Source organism: Oncorhynchus nerka, linkage group LG14 (assembly GCF_034236695.1).
Source record: "Oncorhynchus nerka isolate Pitt River linkage group LG14, Oner_Uvic_2.0, whole genome shotgun sequence".
NCBI classification, from domain to species: Eukaryota; Metazoa; Chordata; class Actinopteri; order Salmoniformes; family Salmonidae; genus Oncorhynchus; species Oncorhynchus nerka.
Genome location: NC_088409.1, coordinates 74473964 through 74486370, shown reverse-complemented (window position 1 = coordinate 74486370; position 12407 = coordinate 74473964). Strand labels below are relative to the sequence as shown.

Genomic DNA, 12407 nt, shown 5'->3' with positions numbered 1-12407 from the left:
GAGGTCTACTTTATCTCTTGTTGAAATGTCATTAGTTAGTGGGTCTGAATGGAGGTCTACTTTATCTCTTGTTGAAATGTCATTGGTTAGTGTGTCTGAATGGAGGTCTACTTTATCTCTTGTTGAAATGTCATTAGTTAGTGGGTCTGAATGAAGGTCTACTTTATCTCTTGTTGAAATGTCATTGGTTAGTGGGCCCGAATGGAGGTCTACTTTTTCTCTTGTTGAAATGTCATTGGTTAGTGGGTCTGAATTGAGGTCTACTTTATCTCTTGTTGAAATGTCATTGGTTAGTGGGTCTGAATGGAGGTCTACTTTATCTCTTGTTGAAGTGTCATTGGTTAGTGGGTCTGAATGGAGGTCTACTTTATCTCTTGTTGAAGTGTCATTGGTTAGTGGGTCTGAATGGAGGTCTACTTTATCTCTTGTTGAAATGTCATTGGTTAGTGGGTCTGAATGGAGATCTACTTTATCTCTTGTTGAAATGTCATTGGTTAGTGTGTCTGAATGGAGGTCTACTTTATCTCTTGTTGAAATGTCATTAGTTAGTGGGTCTGAATGGAGGTCTACTTTATCTCTTGTTGAAATGTCATTGGTTAGTGTGTCTGAATGGAGGTCTACTTTATCTCTTGTTGAAATGTCATTAGTTAGTGGGTCTGAATGAAGGTCTACTTTATCTCTTGTTGAAATGTCATTGGTTAGTGGGTCTGAATGGAGATCTACTTTATCTCTTGTTGAAATGTCATTGGTTAGTGTGTCTGAATGGAGGTCTACTTTATCTCTTGTTGAAATGTCATTAGTTAGTGGGTGTGAATGGAGGTCTACTTTATCTCTTGTTGAAATGTCATTAGTTAGTGGGTCTGAATGAAGGTCTACTTTATCTCTTGTTGAAATGTCATTGGTTAGTGGGTCTGAATGGAGGTCTACTTTATCTCTTGTTGAAGTGTCATTGGTTAGTGGGTCTGAATGGAGGTCTACTTTATCTCTTGTTGAAGTGTCATTGGTTAGTGGGTCTGAATGGAGGTCTACTTTATCTCTTGTTGAAATGTCATTGGTTAGTGGGTCTGAATGGAGGTCTACTTTATCTCTTGTTGAAGTGTCATTGGTTAGTGGGTCTGAATGGAGGTCTACTTTATCTCTTGTTGAAGTGTCATTGGTTAGTGGGTCTGAATGGAGGTCTACTTTATCTCTTGTTGAAATGTCATTGGTTAGTGGGTCTGAATGGAGATCTACTTTATCTCTTGTTGAAATGTCATTGGTTAGTGTGTCTGAATGGAGGTCTACTTTATCTCTTGTTGAAATGTCATTAGTTAGTGGGTCTGAATGGAGGTCTACTTTATCTCTTGTTGAAATGTCATTGGTTAGTGTGTCTGAATGGAGGTCTACTTTATCTCTTGTTGAAATGTCATTAGTTAGTGGGTCTGAATGAAGGTCTACTTTATCTCTTGTTGAAATGTCATTGGTTAGTGGGTCTGAATGGAGATCTACTTTATCTCTTGTTGAAATGTCATTAGTTAGTGGGTGTGAATGGAGGTCTACTTTATCTCTTGTTGAAATGTCATTGGTTAGTGGGTCTGAATGGAGATCTACTTTATCTCTTGTTGAAATGTCATTAGTTAGTGGGTGTGAATGGAGGTCTACTTTATCTCTTGTTGAAATGTCATTGGTTAGTGGGTCTGAATGGAGATCTACTTTATCTCTTGTTGAAATGTCATTGGTTAGTGTGTCTGAATGGAGGTCTACTTTATCTCTTGTTGAAATGTCATTAGTTAGTGGGTGTGAATGGAGGTCTACTTTATCTCTTGTTGAAATGTCATTAGTTAGTGTGTCTGAATGGGGATATTTGTCTTGTTGAAGTGTCACTGGGGTATTGGAAAGGAGGTCTATGCCTTGTAGAGGTGTCTCTGCTGTGTCTAAATGGCCTAATGTCACTCACCTCTGATGGAGCTTCCTCCGTTGTCCCCAGGTATCCAGGACAGAGTGATTGATGTGGTGGTTGTCTTGGTAACTGTGAGGCGTGGTTGGTCTGGAGGAACTGTAGAACAAAATGAATGATGTTTCTAACAAAATCCATGACAACAAAGCATCTGTGCTACATCAAACTAGCCACAAAGTGTCCTCAGAAGAGCTAGGTAGAAAGCCTTTCAATACTGTCCAATACAAATTAGTATTGGACAGTTTTGGACAATTATCCTTGGGCATCTCTCTCTGTCTTACCTTGAACCTGCAGGTTGAGCGTGATCTCATCAGAGCCCCAGTTGTTGCTGGCCACACAGCTGTAGTTCCCAGAGTCCTCTGCTTTCACCGTTCGGATGATGAAGCTACCGTTGCTATGGACACTGCGGCGTCCATCAATCAGAACAGGGGCAGGTGTACCATTGCTGTTGAGAGGTAGAGTTGACCAGATGATGTTCAGTACAGTACGTAAAAACGTGATTACGATTTTGACATACCTGCATTGTGCTGAATCATGTGACAGATAGGCCTTGACCATAGAGATGTATAGAGATCATTTCTTGGAAATTACCTGGTTTTACAATGACGTTTGCCATTGAAGGCTTCCATCATTTTAAAGTAGTCAACTGGGTGGGCATTCCTATGGGTTGGGAGCGATCAGCCAATGATCAGAGCATTGTCTTCCTCTTCAAATTGGTTTGCATAGTTTGTAAATGTCTTAAAGCTATACGACCACCCTAGTTTGTAAATGTCTTAAAGCTATGACCACCCTAGTTTGTAAATGTCTTAAAGCTATACGACCACCCTAGTTTGTAAATGGCTTAAAGCTATATGACCGCCATTTAGTGGCCATAATAAATGAATGACAATATTTGGTTCAAGACTCCAGCACTGCAAATGGCGGTAAGTCACCAATATTAGACTTTTTTCATACATCAAAAGAAGAAGAAAATGTAAATAGCCTCAATGGCGCTGCCAATGATGTCACAGATGCCGTAATGGTACAGATAGAACGTTGTGATCTCTATACAGCTCTATGGCTTGACTTACTTTCCCTTCAGCCACTTGATAGTGGGGGGTGGATCTCCGACCGCCTTGCAGGGCAGAATGATGTCCTTCATCCAGGGTGTAGTCACTGTTCCGTTGAACGTCAGGATCCTGGCAGGAGCTAGGGGGGTTACACACATGCATCCCTGTGACTTTACCATTCTATTCCAATGGATAACAATGATGAATAATAACAGAATGCAAGCAATATCCTAGATGTCATATCAATCAACATCATACTACAATCACTAATATTTCAGAAACATCCGTTTGGATTCCCAACGTTCAATAGTTACGCTGTTACACAGGCAGCCCGTACCTTTGGCCCGAGGTTCCACTGTGATGGTCTCACTGCTGTTGCCTCGCCCAGCGGCTGTCACGGCAACCACCCAGATGCTGTACTTCCTGTTGCGGGCCAGGTTTGGCACTCTGTAGAAATACACATCAGGAGAAGCCTCAAACTCACTCATCACCTGGAGAGAGGGAGGGAGAAAGGGAAGGGGGTTACACATCTATGCATTTATCATACAACTTGAACAGAGGAGTAATCTTCATGAGCTTTCTCTCTCCCTACAGGACTTTCTAATACAGCCCAGAATGGGAGGACTGGAGGCAGTGTTGTAATGGGCATTCAAGGCTGCTGTGAGAACTGTGTTAATAATAATAGAGCTCCGTACCGTGGGGTGCAGGTTGGAACAGAAGACAATGTACTTCCTGATGATGCCGTTGAGTTTGAGAGGAGGGAGCCAGGACACAAACACCACGGAGCTGGTGGCGGCTGCACTCTTAACCCCCGCTGGAGGCCCAGGGACTAGAGGGAGGAAGGAGGGGCATATTATGTTAAACATACATATATACTGTATATATTAATAGAAACAGTGAAGATTGGCTTATATGGACTTATTGCAGACAGTTCTTTATTACGTGCATAGCTTGAACTTATGCAGGAATCATGCTTTGATGTCAATATGAAAGCAATGATCCACATCTATGCCAAGTGTATCTCAAGCCAGGATTTGTATCTCACCATCTTCCTTGGTCCGGGTGAAGATCTGCTCACTGCGCACCCCGTCCCCGGCCCGGGTGAAGGCCAGAACCTGGATGCTGTAGTTGGTGTATTTCTCCAGACCATCCAGTTCCAGAGACGGGTAGGAGGTGGTCACGTTCCTGATCTCTCCCAACTCTGTCAATGTCACACAACGGTTACAAACAACCTTTTATCACTCACTCTCATGCCATATCAAATTAAGTCTATGATCCAGTGTGACAGCATTATGAGAAAATAACTACAGTGACCACAATAATACAATACACCTAGAACCAGAGGTGGAATAAGTACTCAATTGTCATACATGAGTAAAAGTAAAGATACCTTAATATAAAATGACTCAAGTAAAAGTGAAAGTAACCCAGTAAAATAGTACTTGAGTAAAAGTATAGATACCCCCAAAAACAACTTAAGTAGTATTTTAAAGTATTTTTAATGAAGTACTTTACACCACTGCCTAGGACCACACTGCAAACTACCATACAAGACGATGCACATACACAGTAAGCTACTGTGATTTTTGACCGAGGTAGTATCTGTGATATAGTAATGACTGAGAACTGGCAGTAGTGCTCTGTCTGCTGCGTCTCCTGTGTCCTTGACTGAGTGTCCTTGTAGACAGAACTGAAGCAGTGACCCTCAGTGAGTTACTGCATCTTGTGAATTATTGATGGAGCCCCGAGAGGCTGCAGGCTGGATCCCATCCACAGGGCCTGGGAGCAGAGTGTTAGCTCTGGGTGCTGCCCCCTCTCACGCCCCATGGTACCTCCATCCAAATAACCCACCTCATCTAGAATGAAGCTACTAAACAACTAATTAACTACATTATATACAGAACAGGAACCCATTTTAAATGGATATGTGTCTATTGAGATATAATACTCATTGGATAGTTGATTTGTAAGTAAATCTAGAAGTGAACTAATTAGAACTAACTTGAATCAACACTGGCAGAATGAAATTGAGGAGAAAATGGCAGCGTTGCTGAGATATTGCAAACATTCCACAAGCACACCCATGATCTAGTGTTGCCTGTTGAGAAAACTAAAAACTAAACCATAGCCTCACCTAGTGGCACAAATCTGTCAAGTACAAGATGAATGGCATGCTACATAGCAGTTAAAATAGAAAATGAAAGAATGGGCTAAAACCATTATGATCATAGTGCTCACACCACCAAGTATTCTGAGCGCGTGTTAACAAGCCCCTACCTCCGTCTGGCAGGTTGGCCCAGTAGATGACTCTGTAGCCCTGCAGGTTTCCATTGAGGGCCTCGTTGGGCAGGGTCAACCAGGACAGAGAGATTACTTCTGGGGACTTGGCCATGGCCAGGACATTCTCAGGGGGACGCGAGGGGACTGTCAAGGGACAGGAGGGGAACCGAAGTTAGGACATGTGTAGACAATGGTACACTGAACAAATATATATATGCAACATGTAAGGTGTTGGTCCCATGTTTCATGAGCTGAAATAAAAATACAAATAAAATGTTCCATATGGACAAAAAGCTTATTTCTCTCAAATGTTGTGCAAAAATGTGTTTATATCCCTGTTAGTGAGCATTTTTCCTTTGCCAAGATAATCCATCCACCTGACAGATGTGGCATATTAAGAAGCTGATAAACAGCATGATCATTATACAGGTGCACCTTTTGCTGGGGACAATAAAATCCACTCTAAAATGTGCAGTGTCGTCACACAACACAATGCCACATATGTCTCAAGTTTTGAGGGAGCGTGCAATTGGCTGCAGGAATGTCCACCAGAGCTGTTGCAAGAGAATTGAATGTCCATTTATCTACCATAACCCACCTCCAACCTAGTTTTAGAGATTTTGGCAGAACGTCCAATTGACCTGACTGCAGTTCGGCGTCGTAACCGACTTCAGTGGGCAAATGCTCACCTTCGATGGCCACTGGCAGGCTGGAGAAGTGTGCTCTTCGTGGATTAATCCCAGTTTCAACGGTACTGAGCAGATGGCAGACCGCATGTATGGCGTCGTGTGGGCAAGCGGTTTGCTGATCTCAACTTTATGAACAGAGTGCCACATGGTGGCAGTGGGGATGTGATATGGGCTACGGACAACGAACACAATTTCATTTTATTGATGGCAATTTCAATGCACAGATATACAGTGATGAGATCCTGAGGCCCATTGTCGTTCCATTCATCCGCTGCCATCACCTCATGTTTCAGCATGATATAATGCACGGCCCCATGTCGTAAGAATCTGTACACAATTGCTGGAAGCTGAAAATGTCCCAGTTCTTCCATGGCCTGCATACTCACCAGACATGTCACCCATTGAGCATGTTTGGGATGCTCTGGATCGACGTGTACGACAGCGTATTCCAGTTCCCGCCAATATCCAGCAACTTCGCACAGCCATTGAAGAGGAGTGGGACAGCATTCCACAGGCCACAACAACCTGATCAAATCTATGCAATGTGTCGCACTGCATGAGGCAAATGGTGGTCACACGAGATACTGACTGGTTTTCTGATCCACGCCCCTACCTTTTTAAGGTATCTGTGACCAAAAGATGCATATCTGTATTCCCAGTCATGTGAAATCCATAGATTAGTGCCGAAATGAATGTTAACTCAGTAAAACCTTTGACATTGTTGCACGTTGCGTTTATATTTTTGTTCAGACTAGGCTGCAATATCTCCTCCTACTGACTTCTTACTGTATTAGTGATTTCACATCTTTTGGTTTGAGGTAATTGATCCAGAAGATGGTAGTCTACCTACGGCAATTACATTTTCACACTGCAACATTCTCATGCTATTAAGAAGTAAACTAAACACAAACACACATCCCTACCCAACCCCACCCCTTAACCCCCTGATCTGTACTAACCATCCTCCAGTGTTTTGGTGATGACCTCCTGAGAGGAGGGGCCGGTGCCAGCACGGTTAGCTGCCTGCACCACCACCCCATACTCAGTGAACTTCCTCAGGTTGTCCAGGGTGATGCTCTCGCTGCTCTCCCCTGTGGTGTCCATGCTGATGATGTTAAACTGGAAGCTGCCTCCAGAGCTGTACTCTCTGTAACCCACCTGGTAGCCCCGGATCACCCCATTCTGAAGGTGCTTGTTGGGGGCCTGAGGAGGAGGAAGAGGATGGGGGACAACGATAATATGTTCAAATGCTGCAAAATATGTTCAAATGCTGCCATCCTTTTGCTTATAATTAGGGTAACACGTTTGGTCAAATGCTCTGCATTACTATTGTCATATCATACGATCACTCTATACATAGACATCGATAGAAACAGGAAAATAGCTTTGTTTAACACCATGAGGACACAGTACCCTCCAGGTGACTTTGATGCTTTGTGGAGAGGTGGCCTCCAGTTGTACTTCCTGTGGAGGGCCATCGGGGGCTGTGGAACAGGTGTAATATTAACACGAAATACTCTTATGAGACATTCAGTTGACTGTTGCAGAGATGATAGAGAAAGCAAGACATTTCATAGGCTCCTTTTTTCTGGTTGGTGCGTGGCGCGTGAACTAAGTAGACCAGACCTGCTATCGCATTGGTGCCTATGGGAGAGCCACCCCTTAAGTAGACCAGAACTGTGAGACAAAAATGCAATGGTAAAAGTCCTTTTTGAATAATTTTTATAACCCACCCTCATTGACTGAGTCAATTCAGACATGATTTATTTTGAGTAAATATCTCACTAGATGGTGCTACAATGCTAGGAATCCCTTTGCTCTAGTTATGAACGAGCGATGGACCTTTACTGTATTCAAGAAAATATCATAATTGAAAACAACACGCATCCATGGCTAAAATCTGAAGACCAACAGAATATGTGTCAAACTGGTTTGGAACATAACTACATGATGTTTTGACCCAGTGAAGGACAGATCTGTGTGGGCCAACCTGCTTCGTCAGTGGTGATGGTGAGCTCGTTGCTGGTGTCGCTCTTGCCGATGTTGTTCTTGGCGAATATGCGGATGTTGTAGGTGGAGGAGGGGTGCAGCTCTATAATGGTGGCCTGGTTCAGCTGGGGGGACACATCTTTGGTTATCTGGGCTGAATTCCACGAGGCTAGGTGGGGCCAAACACAATGAACCTATTAGCATCTCTGTATGACATGACAACCAACAACAAACAAGTTAGCTAATGCAAAAAAACTATTTAGTTATAACTATGTCATATGCAATTTCATGTGGATTTCTCACATTATTCCATAGGCCTTTGTGCCAACCCTACCTGACTTGTTCTTGCACTCAATGTCATATCCTGTGATGGGGCTGTTTCCGTCAAAGCCCATGGTCCAGCGGAGGGCAATGGTCCGGTCTCTGACCTCTCGGATCTCCACCTCGGGAGGGTCCGGAGGTTCTGAAAGGGTTTAACACCACACACACACACAGATTAGATAGAGAGGTTTATCTGTTCACTTAGTTGACCTGACCAGGAGGAAACAAACTGCAGGCTCAAGTTAACTAAGGCCCAGAGATATTAGCTGATGTGGTCAGGAGAAACCTACAGTAGCAACAAAAAGGTACCACTATGGAGAAACAGCTTAAGAAGCAGGAGCTGAAGCCAGGAGTTTACCTTGTACTGTTAACTGAATGATCCCTCTGTCTTCACCATAGGAGTTGATGGCATGGCAGGAGAAGAATCCAGAATCTTCCCGAACAGTCGGCAAAATCTGAGGAGAGGTCAACATAGTTTTAAACCAGGCAACATCTCCATAATACACCAAAACAGTTTGGTATTCAACTGATCATAACCTCTAGTTATTTTATAGGCTACACAAAATGTCCAATGTCAATCACTGCAAGCACAAACACTACTATGATCATTCATGCGATATTGAGAACGTACTACACTAATAATACACATCACCCCCATTTGAGGTGGAGGCCTCAGGCGCACCTTCAGAGTGGAGATGACCTCGTCAGCCACTTCTTTGACCACGACGGTGTAGCGGCTGGTCTCTGGGTTGATGATGCGTTCCTCCTTTTCCCATCGCACCATGATGGGCTTCTCCCCATGGGCCGTGCAGCTCATCTCTTTCTGCTGGCCCACCGTGGCCATGGTGGTGTTGGGGTACGACGTGATCATGGCCGGAACTGAGAGAGAGGGTGAGAGGAGAGAAAGCGAGAAAGGGAGAGAGTGAAGCAGAGGTTGGAACTTCTAAGTAACTTAACAGAGGCTCATACATTCTCCTTTAACTGTCCTCTGCCACCCTAAAGCCTAAAGGAGTACTCATTCCCAACGTCACGGCTGAGAATAGTCAACTATGGAGAGTCATGAACTCCTATCTAGATCTCCCTGGTTCCCACAATGCATTGACCACTAATGGTTCAAAAACAGGCCTTCAGGTAAGCAATCAAACAGACAGCAACTGTTTACGTGTTGTTCCTGAGGTAGGGCGTCTCAGACAGAGACAGAGACAGAGACAGAGACAGAAACAGAGACAGATACAGAGACAGAGACAGAGACAGAGACGGAGACAGAAACAGAGACAGAGACAGAGATAGAGACAGAGACAGAGACAGAGACAGAGACGGAGACAGAAACAGAGACAGAGACAGAGACAGAGACAGAGACAGAGACAGGGTGCTACAGAGCAGAGGAAAGCTGTGACTAGTCTGAACTCCCCGCTTATTAGCAGCGGTGCTGTGTGTGTGTGTGTGTGTGTGTGTGTGTGTGTGTGTGTGTGTGTGTGTGTGTGTGTGTGTGTGTGTGTGTGTGTGTGTGTGTGTGTGTGTGTGTGTATGTGTGTGTGTGTGTATTTGGGGAAATACCCCAGTTCTGCTATAAACCGCTGCATGTTTCCTCTACTACAATACAGACACACAACACAGTCCTGTACTGTCTCACATAGGTTTGTGTAGATCACAGTTACATTGAAAGCCTTGATGATATAACCTGCTGTACTGATATCTCATACAAATGCTGCACATACTGTATGTACAGTGCACTGTTGCTGATGTTTCAGAGAGGAATGGACTTCAAGGCAGACAAAATAATGTACTGTATATGAATGTGTAGGTACATACGGTATGTCTACTGTACGTGTTTAACAAGATCATATATACAGTACATCCTACTGGCTAAGACAATGGGATACGTCTGGGGGCTGGTGCTCTAGCCATTCTCCTCTGTGTGTCTGTCTGTGTCTGTTAAAGGAGCTGTTTCTCCAGGAACTAAGTGGGTAGTACGAGCAGAGAGGACTCATGACAAGTCTCAGAAACACTGTCTGAGAGGATGTTCCCCTGCAGCAGTGTAACTGTGATCTCTCTCCTCTCTCTCCTATCCCACCAGGACGGCTATGATTTAATGATGAGAGCCCACTTTGATTATTCATACACAGCAGACAAGACTACTCCTCTGGCCCCACTGCTGTCTCACTACCCGTCCACACACACTCAGAACCTCGACCTCTCCTCTGTCTTCTACACACACAGTCACACACCAACACAGAACACACACACATCTACACAAGAAGGCAACACTCACACGGAACACACATACACACCCACGCAAATTCTGAAAAACAGAGAAACACATGCAGCAAAAACAAACCACACATAATCCCAGGTGACACACTCTCTCCATCTCCCTCGTTCTCTCTGCACCACCCCGTTTGAGGTTCACGGTGCAGAGGAGGGGTTTGTGTGTGTGTGTGTGTGTGTGTGTGTGTGTGTGTGTGTGTGTGTGCGTGCGTGCGTGCGTGCGTGCGTGCGTGCGTGCGTGCGTGTGTGCGTGCGTGTGTGTGTGTGTGTGTGTGTGTGTGTAGGAGGGGGTGTGGCTCCGCTAGCTGACAGCCCCTCTCTGACATGATTGAATGTGTCACACTAAGGTCTGCCAACATTTAAGCCTCATCTCTTATTCACTCTCAAACTACGCCAAAGAACGCTGATTTATTTTGCATGACAACTATGAATTTTAAGTGAGGCACATTAAAATATCCTCCTCAGCCTTCTCTAAATGTTATTGCTCCTTAACAGGGGTAGTTTCTCCGTACATCTGAGGCAGCAGGCAGCGCCGTGGCAGGCAGCGTCAGCAGGAGACCTGCCTGATGTTTTCCTACTACTGGCCCCGCGAGACGGAGGGCATGCCTTGATGAGCGCTCCGCCTTTGAGGAGAGGAGGGAAGAGGGGGAGCTAGAGGAGGAGGGGGGGACGCAGAATAGAAGAAGAATCCTAATGCTGACGTACCTTTCAAACAACACAGGCATACGATCTGCTATTGTCATCACACACGTGGCTCTGGCACAGAACCCAGCTCCTCCACTGTGTGATCAGCACAGTTCCACCTGATCAAATTTCAGGGAAATGTCTGTCTGCTCTGACTGCTTGTTAAAGCTACAGAGACTGGCTGCTCTGTGCTGTGTGCTTCCACAGTGTCATACTCAGTTTGCTGTGACACTCCCAATACTGATCCAGTAAAGGCCTCAGGTGTCAAAGATGACATAGAACAAACAGGCAGCTCAAGGTGTTCTCCATCTTAAACCATCCTCACAACAATCTGAGACTTGTGAAAGAAGGTTGTGGGGACAACAAAAGGCTGCTCCCAGCCAGACTCCTCTCTCCTGCCTACATTCACAACACAACCCTCAGGCTACCAGTATTCTTTTTGATAACCCATAATTGCTTGGTTGATGTATATTTTTTAATATCCAGCGATGTTACAGAGCCTGGTAATAATGCGCAGGAGGGAGAGAAAGAGGGAGGGAGAGAGAGAGAGGGAGAGAAAGAGAGAGAGCAAGAGGGGGGGGAGGTTTCTATTCCTATCTGTCTGTCAGGTCTGGCTGTGTGTCACTGGGCAGAGGGAGACTGAGGAAGAGGGAGACTGAGGGGGAGGTTTCAATTCCTATCTGTCTGTCAGGTCCCAGTCATTTCTGGCTGTGTGTCACTGGGCAGAGGGAGACTGAGGAGGAGGGAGACTGAGGAGGAGGTTTCAATTCCTATCTGTCTGTCAGGTCCCAGTCAGGTCTGGCTGTGTGTCACTGGGCAGAGGGAGACTGGGGAGGAGGGAGACTGAGGAGGAGGTTTCAATTCCTATCTGTCTGTCAGGTCCCAGTCAGGTCTGGCTGTGTGTCACTGGGCAGAGGGAGACTGAGGAGGAGGGAGACTGAGGAGGAGGTTTCAATTCCTATCTGTCTGTCAGGTCCCAGTCAGGTCTGGCTGTGTGTCACTGGGCAGAGGGAGACTGAGGAGGAGGGAGACTGAGGAGGAGGTTTCAATTCCTATCTGTCTGTCAGGTCCCAGTCAGGTCTGGCTGTGTGTCACTGGGCAGAGGGAGACTGAGGAGGAGGGAGACTGAGGAGGAGGTTTCAATTCCTATCGGTCTGTCAGGTCCCAGTCAGGTCTGGCTGTGTGTCACTG

At 45.2% G+C, this 12407-nt stretch overlaps 1 protein-coding gene across 1 annotated transcript in view; it reads right to left on the bottom strand.

Annotated features, from left to right (window-relative positions):
* The window catches only part of LOC115141882 (cell adhesion molecule DSCAM-like), a 138685-nt gene that overhangs the window by 17969 nt on the left and 108309 nt on the right, over nucleotides 1-12407 (bottom strand). Inside the window, exons 12-24 of the mRNA XM_065000380.1 lie at nucleotides 8947-9143; nucleotides 8623-8719; nucleotides 8278-8406; nucleotides 7945-8112; nucleotides 7368-7438; nucleotides 6914-7157; nucleotides 5263-5409; nucleotides 4031-4186; nucleotides 3681-3814; nucleotides 3323-3476; nucleotides 3007-3124; nucleotides 2218-2381; nucleotides 1937-2035 (exon numbers count right to left, since the gene is read on the bottom strand). Coding sequence (XP_064856452.1) covers nucleotides 1937-2035; nucleotides 2218-2381; nucleotides 3007-3124; nucleotides 3323-3476; nucleotides 3681-3814; nucleotides 4031-4186; nucleotides 5263-5409; nucleotides 6914-7157; nucleotides 7368-7438; nucleotides 7945-8112; nucleotides 8278-8406; nucleotides 8623-8719; nucleotides 8947-9143 — 1878 coding nt within the window. The remainder of the gene's footprint in view (nucleotides 1-1936; nucleotides 2036-2217; nucleotides 2382-3006; nucleotides 3125-3322; nucleotides 3477-3680; nucleotides 3815-4030; nucleotides 4187-5262; nucleotides 5410-6913; nucleotides 7158-7367; nucleotides 7439-7944; nucleotides 8113-8277; nucleotides 8407-8622; nucleotides 8720-8946; nucleotides 9144-12407) is intronic.